We start from the raw sequence: 15,836 nt of genomic DNA, 5'->3' as shown, positions 1-15,836 counted from the left end.
ATTTGGGAAATGACATGTCCTTTACAGTTTGGACTAAAACCCAGCGTGGACTTGGCTCCTCGCTAACATGGAAATCCCCAAGCACAACCGATGCATTTGTCTTTTATTCAGAATATGTATGTATGTATGTATGTACGTGTATATGTATGTATATGTGTGTGTGTAAATATATACTGTATATGAGGGAACAGCTATTTGGAGTTGTGCATCGAACCTATTCACGCATCCAAATATTATTCCGGTCTCTGTCCTTTTGCGTTGTCCTTCTCTCTGTCTCTTATTTCCCCTTTTGAGCAAATAACAATACACAACACACAACAATGGGATACAGAAACACGTATTAACTACATTACACACACAAACACAAGCATTTACACAATACTGAACACATCACTCTTGCCGCCTTAAAAACAAACACTTGTTGTATACTTGATTTTGATATTCCTCCCAGAAGCTGCGCAAAACCCATGCTCCAGTCCAAACCCATGCTCCAGTCCAAACCCATGCTCCAGTCCAGTCCTGTTATATTACCAGTTTCTTTATAATGTATTAAGTTTTGCTGGAGACATATACCATTGGTGCATCGTCTTAATGAACCAATTACAAATCCATGTAACAGTTACGTTGTCCAGCCCACATTTTACAAGCTTGTTTGCAAGAATGTCATGGGGACCTTACTGAAATCAAGATGTACTATATCCACAGCATTCCCTTCAATTATCAGCTTGTTAGATGGAGGGAATGCTGTGGATATAGTATATCTTGCTTTCAGTAAGACTTTTAACAAAGTTCCCCATGACATCCTTGCAAAGAAGCTTGTAAAATGTGTGCTAGACAAGGTAACTGTTACATGGCTTTGTAATTGGTTGACTGGCCGAAGCCAAAGAGTGCTCAACAATGGCTCTTCTTCATCCTGGAGAGAGGTGACCAGAGGGGTGTCCAGTGGGGCTCTGTCCTGGGCCCAGGGCTATTCAACATCTTTATCATTGATTTGGATGACAGAATTGCATTGACCGATTTCAGGGCAGGGAGGGCAAGGCGGGGTCTTTGGCGATGCTTACCTTCTCTATCCATTCAACTTGACCCTGGAGCTGCGCGTTCTCTTCCAACAGACGGACATTATCGCTTTTCACCGCCTGAAGTTGAGTTTCCTGAATTGGGGCAAAAAGAGAACTGAAGGTTTTCAAGGGAACAAGACCTCCTCCTTCGCCTTTGAGAAAGCAGCGTCTCGCTCTCTCTCATGTCTTCCGGAGAAACACTCACAAGCTCCGCGTTTCTCTTGTGCTTCTTCCTCACTTCGTGCTCAAGGCTCTCGCATTGCTTCCGCTTCTTCCTCAGCTCCGATTCCTGCCGGGAAAACCCGAGGAAAGAAGAAAGGAAAAGTCACATAAATGCTAGGAAAAACCCACAACAAAGTCGCTTTCGTCCCTGTTTGGCAGATGCCATGTCAGTGGGGCAATGGGAATCCGTTCCGGGTTTTGCCTAGCTTTAAAGGCAAGGTATCCGCTGCTCAGGAATAGCCTTCGAAAGCTGGACAAAAATCCCGGGGCTCTATAGTAACATTAGAACATGGAGAAAAACACAAAGATACCACACTATCTAAATAAACTATGAGCATTGGAAATATATAGCATTGATTCTATATATGGCGACATCTGCGCGTATGCTCTTGGCTAAATATTGGAAAGGGATAACCATGCCGTCAATGGAAGAGCGGCTAATAAAACTGCTGGATGTGATTGAATTAGATAAATTGAATTAGATTAAATAATAAGTCAGGAACAGATGTAGAAAAAGCTTGGATACCGGTGATAAAATACCAGGGAAAAGAGTGGCAGGGTTTGATTATGTAGTGTCTTGAAATGAATGGGGAAACGCAAATCGCACCGACGGATCAACTCAACGGGACACAAACTTCCTGTTGGATCAAATAGTGTGTTTGCGTTTTATTTTAACACGGCTGTCGTTCCAAATGGCTGGATTCGCAACTCATGAGACCCACCGCAAATCCCCTATTTACTTGTGGATCCAAGGTCCGGGACCCTGGTTGCGTTGGAGGAGTAAACCTCCTCCAATATACACAACAAAAGGGATGGGATCCAGTTGCAGAGCATGCAACGGACCACATTTATGCTCAGAACAAGCATGAATGTGGGCAAGAAAGGTCTCCAAACTCTTGAAAAAGCCTGGGATGCTCACCAGCCGCTGGATTTGATGCTTGATCTCCGGAGGCGATGCCGCCGTTGCCGCAATCCCTTTCTTTACAAGGATCCGGGGTTCCTCCCCATCATTGCTTGAAGATACGGTCTGCCAAAGAGAGAAATCTCAATTTCAGGAGGAGAATGCAGAACAAAATGGGCAAAACTGAGCCATTTGGCTGCAAGGTATTTTACTTTCGAATACCCTTTGAAAATAAAGTTGGAATGACTTGATTTTCAAAGGGTATTTCAATGTGTGTTTTGCAAATGCAAACAACCCCAGAGACCAGGGGGGCCAGGTATCCTCCTTTTCCAGGACAGGTCCTACATTTCTGCCTTCGGTCCAGGAGGAATCTTTGGCCATGCCTTTCTTGATGCTACAACTCTATTTGTCTTCAAGGTCCTACATTTCACGGTGCCCGATCCTCCTTTGCGGTGAGGGCCACGGAAAGGCCACCCTCTCCATCTCCTAACCTTGGAGCAACTGCTGGCAGGAGGGAAAGGTGAAGGAGGGAGCACTCTGCACATGCTCAGGGGCTGGTATTTCCCAACAGGAGCCTCCAAACCCCAGCATAGAGTTCCATAGGGCCTCCCCAGAGGCAAAGAAATGGGGTCTGGTTCCAAGGGCTTGCAAAGTGGGGTCCCCCCCGTTTCCTGGTGACCCCACCTGACCCCCCCAAAAGCCCTGGAGGGTCCAGGGGCCTAGTGCGCCTGCGCCACTTACCTGCCGCTGTCCACGGCTGGGCTTTCAGCACTAAGGAGAGTTCCAGGAGGGAGGAACCACTGGCCCGCATTGAAGGGGGGAGTTTGATGCTTCCCCCCTCGGCCAGCCAAGTGGATCCTCCCAGTCTTTGCAGGCTCCTCTTTGCAGAGAGACTGGTATGGAGAGGTCCAGCAAAACCTCCTCCAGACTCTAGTTCCCTTTCTTTCCTTCCCCATTCCCAAAATAACCCTTGCCAGCCTCTCCTGATCCATGCGCACAACCTATGTGTGTGTGTGTGTGCATACATGCACATGCTAGTGCACTGCTCAGGGCTGCATAAAAACTGGTCCCTGACGTGCGTCGATACACATACATGCACACAGAGTTGCTAGATCCTTCCTTTTCCCTATTGCCCCCGATGCCATTTGCATTCACACACATTAAAACTATCAAATCATTCCTTAGAACCTTAAACCTTAAAGCTATAGTTGTTCCTTAAAATCGTAGACTAACGCTGAAACCACTCCATTGTAAGAAATAGGTACGAAGAAGGAAAATGAAGCCAGCTTACCTTGTTGGCCGCCTTGGGAGGAGAAAAGCTGTTGGCGCTGGAGGTGGCTCTGGCCGTCCCCAGAGGTCCCCAGGCCTTGGTTGAAGCCGCAAGGGGTTTGGTTCCCCTTGGACCTGTCTGGATGTGAGACGGATCCGACGGCGCCTTGACGTTCTTCAGCGCAATCTGCCTTTGCAGACGCAGCACCTCTTTCTGGGATTCGCGGAGGAGCTGACGGAAGTCCAAGAGGGGCAGCCGAGGGGGTCCTTCCTAAGAGAAGAGAGGCAGAAAGCTCAGGCTTATCCAGGCCTTTGGTTGTTTCGCGGCTTGTTCTGGTTGTGGTGTGCCTTCGAGTCGTTTCTGACTTATGGCAAACCCAACGCAAACCTACCCTGGGGTTTTCTGGGCAAGATTTGTCCAGAGGAGGTTGGCCATTGCAGGCTGAGAGAGTGCGGCTTGCCAAGGGGGCACTCAGTGGGTTTCGTTGCCAAACTGGGACTCGAACCCTGGCATCCAGAGTTGTAGTCTAACACTAAAACCTCTGACTGACTGAGCTTTCGTGGCGTAGCTCAAGACAAATGCTCCACAGAAGGAAAGGGGGAGGTTGAAACGCTTTTCTGCAGCATCCCATGTCAGTGGGGTGATGCGAATCCATTCCAGGTTTTGGCCACCTTTAAAGGAGCTCTGCAAGATGGCGAAACTATTTCGGAGTCCCTTTAAAGCCTGGAATGGATTTATTGCCCCCCTGAGATAGCAGCCACCAGCTTTGGGGACTACAAAGCTGAAACATATCCAGAGAAGTGTGAGAAAGCTAGCAAAAAGGGGAGAAGACCAGGCTCAAATCCTCGCTCCCTGAGATATTGGTTTTCTCGGTGCAGGGATGCTAATTTAGGGGTTTTTTATAGGGTGCCACATCCCTGAATCCTGAAGGAGGAGGACTGAATTAACCTGCCTAAGGTCAGCAATGTGAACATGTGCACCTTTCCAGAGGTGATCTTGGCCTGAAGCTCCTGGCATTCCTGCTGCAAAGCGTTGATCTGCTTGTCTTTCGCCAGGAGGGCACAGGCTTGCTCTCGGAGGTCCGTCGCGCGTTGGCGGACCAGCGCCTTCTTGCAAATCCCAGCGCAGGAGCCCTTCATGGTGACCGCCGGCGCGTTCACCTGCATCAGAGAAAGGAACAACACTGTGGGCATGGCTTAAATAATATCCTCCGGCACAACTCTCTGGTCAACCGCTGCCAGACGTCGGTCGTTGAATTGCACCGGAGGACCTACAAACGGCTAGAGAAGTGGCACGATGGTCTCTCCAGCATCAACTTTCCGCAGCTGTTGACCATAGAATCGCACTGGAGGACTTAGAGATTCTTAGAGGAAACATAGCAAAGAATTAAACCTGCAAATGTTGCAAAGGTGGAGGGCTGGACCAAGTAGTCCAAAAGGGCCTTACCACTTTGAGGTTGGCCTCCTGGAGTTTCCGCGCTCTTTCCTCCAAGCGCTTGGCGATGACTGCCAGCTCCGCATTCTTCCGCTTGAGGTGCCTCACCTTCTCTTGAGTCGCCGGAAAACAGCTCTTGCGCTGAGAAATGGAAGGAGAAAAAGGCTTATTATTATTATTATACTTTATTTATATAGCGCTTTATATTTACACAGCGCTGTTCGTACGGACAATATGTACAGCGCTGTACATTCAGGCTTGAGTGCTTTTGGAGCATCCTCGGGAACGCACCTTTCGCTCAGAACAGATGCACTCTTCCACCACTAAGATACAACAAGCCCTGAGTTAGTAAATTAATGAGTTAGTAAATTAAGGCCAGGTTTTCACGAGGCTTCCAAGGAACTCTCCAAGGTATGGAACCCGATTTCTAACTGAGTTCAATACTTGGGAGAGTGCTTCAAATGGAGCCAAAAGTGGAACAGATTCACTGGCTGGAACGCAGCTTCCATCATCCCTAAGCTTTCTAGTCTATTCAGGTCATTTTGAATTTTGATCCTGTCCTCTGGGGTATTAGCTACTCCTCCTAGTTTGGCGTCATCTGCAAACACTTCCCATGCTTGACATGACAAGGCAACACAAGACAAGACAAGACTTTGGGGGAGCAAGGGAACCCAGAACAGCTTGAAAGGACCCCCCATTCCTTACCAATAAGCTGTTCTCCCTTTTCAGGCTGGCGCATCGCGACTGCAGTTCCTCCAAAGCGGTGAGGAGGACTTGGTTCTGGCGCAGGAGGCAGCGGTAGCTCACGCCATGCTGGAAAACAAGAAACGGGATCGCTGCGTCGATGCCAACAGTATATATAACCTACTTTTTACTTCTGGGATGTCATTCCACCTCCTGACTTTGTGTGTCCACATCCCATCCATGCACCACAAACTCTAGTATAAGCCTCAGACGCTGAGCTTACATTGTCCATGCCGCCTGGCTACTGTAGGGAGTTGTGTGTTTGTGTATGTTGTGAGCCTTGAAGTCATTTCCAGCTCAAGGCAAACCTATTCTGGGGTTTTCTTGGTGAGGTTTGTTCACAGTCTTTGCTTTCCCCTGAGGCTGAGAGTGTGCAACTTTACCGTCCGAAAGCGACATGAAATGGATTTTCCGTCTGCATGTCGAAGAGAACCAGTGGTTTGAGTACTGGACTAGGACTCTGGAAGACCAGGGTTCAAATCCTTGTCGGTCCATGGAAACCCAGTGGCTGACTTTGGGCAAGTCACACTCTCTCAGCCTCAAAGGAAGCCCATGGCAACCCTCCGCTGAACCAATCTTGCCATGAAGACCCTGCAATGTGACCTTAGGCTTGGCGTAAGTCAGATACAACTTGAAGGCGCCCAACCACCGCAACCACCGCAACAAATAGGAGGCAGTGACAGGGAAACACAGCCATCCTTTGCCCTGCAAACGCTCCCACTTTTCTCCCACAGCTGCCAGTTCGAATTCTTTTCAGACTAGCCGAGGATGGGCCTCTTTGGCAAATGAGAAAAGTCTCTTTGCCATTCAAGGACGGACCTCACCGAACATGAACTAATCGGTGGCGGCTTCGGTGACAGCGTGGCCTCTTTTATTCCGGGAAAGAGGTGACACGCCGAAGCCGCCGGGGACGATAAAATGACTCAAAGTGACACCTTCAGACTACAAATCTGGCACAAAACCTTCGTAACAAAGGTAACCTTTTTGCAAAGCGGAGCAGCCGCCTTTCAGGCCTTTCCTCTCTCTCTCTGTCTGTATTTCAGATGCAAAAGGTGCAAAAACGTCTGCATTTCAGATGCAGCAGCCGCCTTTGTATTTCAGATGCAACATTTCAGAGGCAAAAGATGCACAATCTCTGCATTTCAGATGCAAAAGGTGCATCCGAATTTTCCGTCCTCTGACCTGAAATGTGCGGACGGGCAAGACGAGCCAAAGGTGCGCTGGCCAATATGGAACCTGTGGAACTCATTGCTTTGACGGCTTTTTAAAAAAGGGTTGTTAGGAAATGCGTACGGCTGTGATGCCCTTGGAGGGCTTTACATGACAAGTCCTAAAATCTCTAGCCATTGGTCATGCTGACCGGGACCGACGGGTGTCCAGAAGGCCAAAGTTCAGCTACCCCTTTCGGTAGTGGACCAATATAGCCCCAGATATCCGCTCTCATCTCTGGCCCAAGTTCATTCACCGCTCTTCCAGACTGCAGAAACAAAGCACTTTGGCACTGCTTCAATTGCCGTGCCTCCATCCAGTGGAGTCTCTGGGCTTTATTTAATGCTTTGAAGGGGTTGAACAACATCCTCCAAATGCTTCCAGCGCATTGGAGAACTCCAGTCTGACATGGATCTCTCCAGCGTCCTGAACGCTGTTTCTAAACAGCTCCTGCACCAAGAACAGCTCCTCTGAAAGTCGGGGGAAACCAGGAGTGGATTTGTTGCCCCGCTGACATGGGAACCGCCAGCTTGGCACTGGTCCTGGGGTTGCAGCCCTGGCCCCAAGACAGAGAAACATCAGGCTATGTCTGAAAGAGGTTAGGAATCTTCCTAGGTGTCCTACCTGCCCAGCCATACAGGTACCCAAGACCCCAAGAGAGAGGCAAGGCAGGAGGATAAGCAACAGGTCCCTCCGTCTTTGGCGCCCAAGGCCCTAAACCTGCCTTGAAAAATCCTCAGGGCTTCCCCTTGCATTAGACAGGACCCTCTCTGACCCCAGACATTGGGGGCTGTGAAGCCCAGTCAGCCTCCCTTAGACCCTCCTTAGAAGGATTTTTCTACAAGGAAGAAGCAATGCAGCAGCAGCAGATAGAGAGAGAGAGAGAGACGAACTGGAACGCACCAGCCAAGACAGGATTTCTGATGTCACAAGACACAATCCAGTCTTCTCTCTTCCTTCTATGCCTTTTTCCATTCCTCCCTTTTCCTCTCTCCTTCCTTCCTTCCTTCCTTCTTCTCCCTCCCCTTGCCATTCTTTTCTGTTTTTCCTCCCCTTTTCCCTTCTTATTATTTTCCTTCTTCCTTCTTATTCTCCCTCCTTCCCTCCTTCTAAAATTCTTTCCCCTTCATATCGCCCTTTCTACACTCCTCTTTTCCTTCCTTCCCTCCTTCCTTAATTCTTTCCCCTTCATATCTCCCTTTCTACGCTCCTCTTTTCCTTCCTTCCCTCCTTCCTTAATTCTTTCCCCTTCATATCTCCCTTTCTATGCTCCTCTTTTCCTTCCTTCCCTCCTTCTTTAATTCGTTCCCCTTCATATCTCCCTTTCTACACTCCTCATTTCCTTCCCTCCTTCCTACCTACCTCTGAGGCTGAGACAGTGTGACTCGCCCAGTGGCTGAGCAGGAATCAAACCCTGGTCTGCAGAGTCCAACATTCAAAGCATTAATTCACGTTGGCTCTGAGCTATGGCATAACTGGGGTGCAAATAGCCAGAGGGTCAGGCAGACCGAGAAGTGGAAAAAATCCTTGTATAATTTGCAGATCTTCCAAGAATCAGCTATATATCAGCCACTTTCTATGATGGATCACAGAACTGTAGAGTTGGAAGGGTCAGACTGTCCAACCCATAAGAAACCTTCTGCCTTCTCCTTCTTTGGAGGGCTTGGACGGTGTATTCCTGCATGGCAGAATGGGCTTGGACTGGCTGACCTTTGGGGTCTCTTCCAATTGTAGGATTCAATGACCTCTGTTTAAAACTCTTCCACAAAAGAGAGTCCACCATCTTCCGAGGGAGCCTGTCCCAGTGGTCCAACAGCAACTAATCCTAGCATTGGATTAGCATCTCCTTTCTTGTCCTTTGAGTCCCCCAGTTCATGTCCCAGATGAACAGAATACATGTCTGCTCCATCTTCCAAAAGACAACCCTTCAGATATCTGATGGTGCCTCTATGGTATCACCTTTCTCAACCTTTCCTTCTCCAAGCCGAGTATCCCTTACTCCCTTAACTCACAAGACTTGGCTTCCAGACCCTTCGCCATCTTGGTCCCCTTCCTCTGGGCACCGCTCAATGTCCTTCTGAAAGCGGATCATCCAGAACTGGAAAGTGGCGAGGGATTCCCAGGTCGCGGGGGCAGTGAATCCATGCCTGATTTTGAATGAGGCAAAAGGAACTCTCCTAATCCTAAAGAAGAATATCACCTTGGACAGCTCCTGCAAAGCGAATGGAAAGGTGGAATGGATCCACTGCCCAACTGACCTGGGAGACACCAGCCAAAGCTTCAGCAGAAGGGCTGAGCTTGGTTTCTGCTGCTCCAGAGGACCCTGAACCAAGCTTTGGTGCTAAATAGGATTAGCACCACCAGCGTGCTAGGAACTACTATGGGTTGGATCAGACCAGTGGTCTACACAGCCCTGGTCTCTCGCTTTCCTTCTGGGACGGCCAAGACATGGTTTCAAGAAGCCGTGTAGGAAGGCAAACAGCTTCCCAGAAAGACAGATTTGCAGCTAGACATCTCTTCTCTCAGACCAAGCAAACCACATTTTGCCATCACGGCTAGCTCTGGGTTTCTCCTTCTCCAACAAGATGCTAGATCTCTCCTCCACTAAGAGCCAGTTCCTGACTGGGAAATCTCCCTTTAGCTTTTCTCCTTTTTAAAAAACAGCCCTGGCATTGATGCGCCGAGGGAAATGTGGTTCCTCCGTTATGCCTGGTGAGAAAAACGCACCACTCCCGCATCCTCTCTGCTGGGTTTGCTGAGCGACGGATTGCACCCCGGTGAAAAACCACACCATTTCTGGGTTCGATGCATGCCATTCATGCGTATGTGTGCATACATGCAGACAGAGAGAGAGAGAAGGCATAATATTGTTGCCATGGTCCGAAAAACAATTCCCAAATGAATCCGGAAAAGGGAGAGGGATCTAAGAACCAACTGGTTTGGAGCAGACTGGTCCCAGTACCCCCATTTCAACCCATAAGCAACCCTAGAGAAACCCACCACCACTGGCTCCATCCTCTCATTTTAAACATTAGCCAAATTAATGGCGTAGCAGCGAACCTAAGTATACCTTAATAGCTGTTATTACGTATACCTTACAACAGTTATTAAGGTATACTTAGGTTCATGGATACGCCATTAATTCGGCTAATGTTTAAAAACCAAACACCTCGCCGTCGAACCTTAGTGTTGCAGGAGCATCTCTCGGGAGAAGACGGGTTACATAACTGTGATAACAAATGGTGATAGCAAATTGTGATAACAAATGAGGGCACATGGAAGAATGCTAGAAGGCTCCAGCTAGGATGAGACGCAAGGACCCAGATCTCCTAGCCATCTGTTCCCTTCCAGCATATCTAGACAGTTTGCAAGGAGTAAGGGGCCCCATGCAATGTCCACCTTGGCCCATTATCCCAAGACAGAGAGATAAGACTGCTCCTAAACATGGAGGTTCACTAGCCCACAGTGTGACACATCATGCATGCATGGGCTTTGCAGTTACCTGAGAGGAGGATGGGTCCGCCGGTCGCTGCCCGCTGTCGCTTTCCAGCACCGGCTCCGAAGAACATGGCGAGCTTCCTCGAGAAGGGACTTCGTCTTCAAGGGCCGCTTGGAGGATGCCATGCTCCCGTCCTGAGCTGAGCCTGGCACCGGAAACCTGTGCCCTGCCATGTTCAGGGGAGCTGCTTTCTGAACCTGGGGTGGTCTCCCCCGGAGGCTCTGATCCATCTGACTCCTGGCCCTTCATCCCTTCTTGCCAAGGGGCAGCGATGGGGAGATGCCTCTGCGTGCGCCAAAGAGGTGCCAAAGAGGCAATGGTCTCCAGCTGCCACAAGACATCACAGCTGTGCCAACCCAAGAGGCGGTCGCACAGGGAGGCACATGGGGTGCATAATTCTCCTCCTTCACTGCAGACCTGGAAGACAAGAGCTGGCACCAGCCTGCCAAAGCTAATCTGCGCTGCCACCGCCTTGGCAGGAGAAGGAGGCAGAAGCAGCAAGCAAATAAAAACACCCTTTTTTCATTTGGTTTCTTCCCTAGCAGCAGCTCAGTTTTTGCATGTGGCAACAGCACTCTCCTCCTGCTTCACTGCCATGCGCCAACACTATCGCACATATAGACTTGACCCTTTGCAACCCAAAGCATCCAAGCCGGGGCCTGGGCTTTGCAGCTCCTTGGCTATGGGGCAGCTCTCTGGGGCTACTAAGGAGGCATTGCTCAGATGGAGGATTGTTTCATGCTCAGGCGCACAGTTGCTCCCATAGGCAGGCATTTCGGGCCACAGCTGTCATGTTGCACCTTTCCCAGCTCTTGATATTTTTTCGTTGTCAGCCGCTTCCTTGCCTCCTTTGGCTCCAAACCACTGGAGCAAAATGCCTCGGTCTTTTGATGTGGGACTCTCGCCACACGCCGCCTGTGCTCCGCCAATAAGAAGTGGCTCAGGCCGTTGCCATGGAAATGGTTGCAGAATTGGGGGGGCTGCTGTCTGCTTATTGATTCTTGGGGGCAGAGATGACTGCCGCACAGGCCTAGGCTGGCATGAAATGGGCACGGCGGCCGAGCCGGAAAAAGTGCCCTGGAGATGAAGCCATGGCTGTAGAAACCAGGCTCTTAGTAGTGCGTTGGTGCATTGCTGCATTAGCTTTCCAGAAGGCTGGAAAAAATGTGCAAGAGCTCTCCAAGATTTCGCACCCACGCTTTTTTTCCCCTCCTGCTGACACTGCCAGCGCCGTGGCGGTAGAAGCCGGGCTCCTAGTAACACATTTGTACATTGGTGCATTGGTACATTTCCTTTCTCTCTGGAAAAAAAAATCGGCATGAGCCCAATTCTGTAATGTTTTACATGGATACTCATTGGGCATCTTTGAGCAAGTCACACTCTCTCAGCTTTAGGGCAAGCCCCCTCTGAGCAAACCTGGCCACGAAGACCCTGTTTTGGGGTCGCCGTTAAGTCGGAAACACAACAACTGAAAACATCACTTCAGCTTTTAGAAATACCGGGCGCTGCGGAGTTTAGTTATTTATGTGTTATGAATTTTATTGGTGCATCATTGTAGTATTTGTGTGCTGTAACCCGCCTCGACCCGCTGCAGGTGTTGAAAAATGGGGCTCTGGTAGAAGATTTGACTGTTTGGGGTCATTGCACATGATACTTGCTTAGGAATACCGGGAGATCATAGCCCCACTCATTTTGGAAACATTAAAATCCAAGCTGGAAACGGAGCATGCTCTCCTTCGGGAGCGAAGCACAATGGCTTCTTTGACAGATTGGGGTCACGCCTTCACGACGGCAGTTCGCACCCGCTTTGAACGTTTGGCATTGAAGGAGGCATTTTGCCCAGTGGCATCATCTCATTTGCAGGATCAAAGGCTGGTAAAAAGAGCCATGCGCCACCATCCATTAGTGGATCCAACTCTGAGGATGATAGGTATTGCGGTTCAGCAACATCTGGAGGGCAACATGATTCTCACCCGACATGCGGCCCTACAAATGTTGCTGGACTGCAACACCTAGCGTCCCTTACTGATGGATCCTGGGAGTTGCAGTTCCAAGGCATCGGGGAGGGATGCCCCAATTTCCACCCCAGCTATAAATGAAGCTGAATACCTTTTATACAAATGCTTTTGTTCTTCTATTGGTCTGACTGGTCTGGAAGTTTTGGGCTGCGCTCCAAAGAGAGTCATGCGAGGATAAAACCTGTGAGATGTAGGGAAGGCCATGCAAATCCTTCTTTGGCCTCATTGCAGGACTTGCTGAGATTTCCCAGGTAAAGAAATCAGGACGTGGAAATCTCACGGGAGAAAAAGCAACCGTACAGTTAGTGCTCACAAAAAAGACGCACGGATCTCACGCCTCGGTTTCTTTACCCGGGAACCTGTGCATAAAAAAAGGTACGCGGATGCCGTGCACTGACTTTCTTTTTTTTGTCATAGGGAAAATTTGATTATAAACATTGTGCGCAAAAAGGCGTATGGATGCCGTGCGCTCAATCCTTCACTTAGAAATATGCACGCAAAAAGGGCACTTGGGTTCCGTGTGCCGGTTTCTTTACCCAGACACAGAAATGCTTGCAAAGTCAGCATACAAAAAAAGGGCGTGTGGATGCCATGTGCAAGATTCACCTACAAAACTGATGCGCCAAAAGGTGCACGCGTTTCTTCGCTTGGGAAAAACCACGTGCCAAAGAGAGACGCATTAGTCAAGACTGGCAGTTTTGAGCATTTCTGCCTTGGGCCATTTTCCTGAAGACAGACAGTTCGGCCGATGCGTTCTGATCTTCCACGGAAAAGGAGATGATCCTTCGTGGAAGATGAGATGATCCATGTTCTTCTCTCCCCCCCAAATCTACTCTCATCTCATTCATAGACCGGCGCAACCCTATACTCTTACTATCTAAAAACCCCATGGCTGTGTTTCCTTTCTGACTGCAGCAAGGACGAAAAAGCATTTGGCGCATGAGAGTAAGACCTAGAAAGGAAAGCGGTGGAGTCTCCATTAAACAAATGATGGATGGACACTAGTTGGGAGGGCTTTGGGTGTGTTTTCCTGCATGGCCAAAGCGGGTTGGACTGGATGACCCTCGGGGTCTCTTCCAACTCTATGAGAAAATAAACTCTGTGCATGCTCAAGGGAAACCTTTCACTGGCCATTGGATAGAGACTTGGAAGGCAGGAGCTGTGGAGGCAAACCTGCAACAGTTCAACACTGCATTAAAATAGGTCACCGCCGTTGCTCAATGCATGCGCAGAGAAGGTGTGCATTGAAAAGAGGCCGCTTCCTTCGCTCCCTCCTGGCTCCGCAAAGCAGGGAAAAGATGAAGGGAAAAAAGACAGAGGCATTTTAATCCAAAAAGGAGAGTTTCATATATAGAGCAAAAATGGATTGCAGGAGCAGGAAAGCAATAAAGGACTACACTCTCTATTAGTATTAATATTAATATTACTCATAGTATCATCATACTGTGCTTTCCCCAAAACTTTCCAGTATTATTATGTATATTTTTCTATGTATTATGCTATTATATGCAGGTTTATTCCTCCGGCGCAACTCTATGGTCAACATCTGACAGACACTGACCATAGAACTGCGCTGGAGGAGCTACAAAGGCCTAGTAGAGTATCCTCTCTAGGAATCTCTAGGTCCTCCAGGGCAACTTTATGGTCAACATCCGACAGACGCTGACCCTAGAACTGCGCTGGAGGAGCTACAAAGGCCTAGCAGAGTATCCTCTCTAGGAATCTCTAGGCCCTCCAGGGCAACTCTATGGTCAACGTCCGACAGACGCTGACCATAGAACTGCGCTGGAGGAGCTACAAAGGCCTAGCAGAGTATCCTCTCTAGGAATCTCTAGGTCCTCCAGGGCAACTCTATGGTCAACGTCCGACAGACGCTGACCCTAGAACTGTGCTGGAGGAGCTACAAAGGCCTAGCAGAGTATCCTCTCTAGGAATCTCTAGGCCCTCCAGGGCAACTCTATGGTCAACGTCTGACAGAGGCTGACCATAGAACTGCGCTGGAGGAGCTACAAAGGCCTAGTAGAGTGTCCTCTCTCGGAATCTCTAGGTCCTCCAGGGCAACTTTATGGTCAACGTCCGACAGACGCTGACCCTAGAACTGCGCTGGAGGAGCTACAAAGGCCTAGCAGAGTATCCTCTCTAGGAATCTCTAGGTCCTCCAGGGCAACTTTATGGTCAACATCCGACAGACGCTGACCCTAGAACTGTGCTGGAGGAGCTACAAAGGCCTAGCAGAGTATCCTCTCTAGGAATCTCTAGGCCCTCCAGGTCAACTCTGTCGTCAACGTCCGACAGACACTGACCATAGAACTGCGCTGGAGGAGCTACAAAGGCGTAGTAGAGTGTCCTCTCTAGGAATCTCTAGATCCTCCAGGGCAACTTTATGGTCAACGTTTGACAGACACTGACCATAGAACTGCGCTGGAGGAGCTACAAAGGCCTAGCAGAGTATCCTCTCTAGGAATCTCTAGGCCCTCCAGGGCAACTCTATGGTCAACGTCTGACAGACACTGACCATAGAACTGCGCTGGAGGAGCTACAAAGGCCTAGTAGAGTATCCTCTCTAGGAATCTCTAGGTCCTCCAGGGCAACTTTATGGTCAACGTCCGACAGACACTGACCCTAGAACTGCGCTGGAGGAGCTACAAAGGCCTAGCAGAGTATCCTCTCTAGGAATCTCTAGGCCCTCCAGGGCAACTCTATGGTCAACGTCTGACAGACGCTGACCATAGAACTGCGCTGGAGGAGCTACAAAGGCCTAGTAGAGTGTCCTCTCTAGGTCCTCCAGGGCAACTTTATGGTCAACGTCCGACAGACGCTGACCCTAGAACTGTGCTGGAGGAGCTACAAAGGCCTAGCAGAGTATCCTCTCTAGGAATCTCTAGGCCCTCCAGGGCAACTCTATGGTCAACGTCTGACAGACGCTGACCATAGAACTGCGCTGGAGGAGCTACAAAGGCCTAGTAGAGTGTCCTCTCTAGGTCTTTCGGTGCAACTTTTAGTCAAAGTTGACCACAGAGTTGCGCCGGAGGACCTAGATTTTCCTAGAGAGGACATATTAATCAAATGCATGAATAATTAAAGCTGCAAATATGGAGGGATGTGTACCTCTGTGGCTATACCCCTCCCAACTCTCAGGCAGTGCCTTTTCGGTTGAGATATTACAACCCAGAAGGCTGCAAAGAATAAAAATCAGTGCGTAGGGAGAGCGAAATACGAAGACACACACCAGCGGCGCTCAAAGCAGCGCAGCGTGAAAAACACTGGCCTGACAAAGGCCCCGGGGCCCTTCTGGTTTGCAAAGATAAAAAGAGCAGAGCAGGATCGGCCAGGGAGAAGCGAGCCTCCCTTGCGCGCCTGTATTACTATTATTACTGTTACTATTGCTGCTACTAATTCACATCCTGCCTGTTTGCCAACAAGTCTCAAGGCAATGTACACATTATTGAAACCACTACAGATGAAGAAACGTCATATATTT

At 49.3% G+C, this 15,836-nt stretch overlaps 1 protein-coding gene across 6 annotated transcripts in view; it reads right to left on the bottom strand.

The window, feature by feature from the left end:
• Positions 1 to 11,180, bottom strand: part of TSPOAP1 (TSPO associated protein 1) — a 36,220-nt gene extending 25,040 nt beyond the window's left edge. For all 6 annotated transcript variants that reach the window (XM_089493249.1, XM_089493250.1, XM_089493251.1 and 3 more), the window contains exons 1-8: positions 10,341 to 11,180; positions 5,591 to 5,698; positions 4,898 to 5,026; positions 4,432 to 4,611; positions 3,473 to 3,721; positions 2,200 to 2,307; positions 1,264 to 1,347; positions 1,062 to 1,151 (exon numbers count right to left, since the gene is read on the bottom strand). In XM_089493249.1, the coding sequence (XP_089349375.1) occupies positions 1,062 to 1,151; positions 1,264 to 1,347; positions 2,200 to 2,307; positions 3,473 to 3,721; positions 4,432 to 4,611; positions 4,898 to 5,026; positions 5,591 to 5,698; positions 10,341 to 10,586 (1,194 nt within the window). In that variant the 5' untranslated portion in view covers positions 10,587 to 11,180. The remainder of the gene's footprint in view (positions 1 to 1,061; positions 1,152 to 1,263; positions 1,348 to 2,199; positions 2,308 to 3,472; positions 3,722 to 4,431; positions 4,612 to 4,897; positions 5,027 to 5,590; positions 5,699 to 10,340) is intronic.
• Positions 11,181 to 15,836: the final 4,656 nt, after the last annotated feature.

The sequence above is a fragment of the Sceloporus occidentalis genome, unplaced genomic scaffold (genome assembly GCF_023333645.1).
Source record: "Sceloporus occidentalis isolate IW3139 unplaced genomic scaffold, rSceOcc1.0.p SCAF_64, whole genome shotgun sequence".
Taxonomy (NCBI): Eukaryota; Metazoa; Chordata; class Lepidosauria; order Squamata; family Phrynosomatidae; genus Sceloporus; species Sceloporus occidentalis.
The sequence above is the reverse complement of the archived record's forward strand: the minus strand, read 5'-3'. Positions and strand labels throughout refer to the sequence as shown.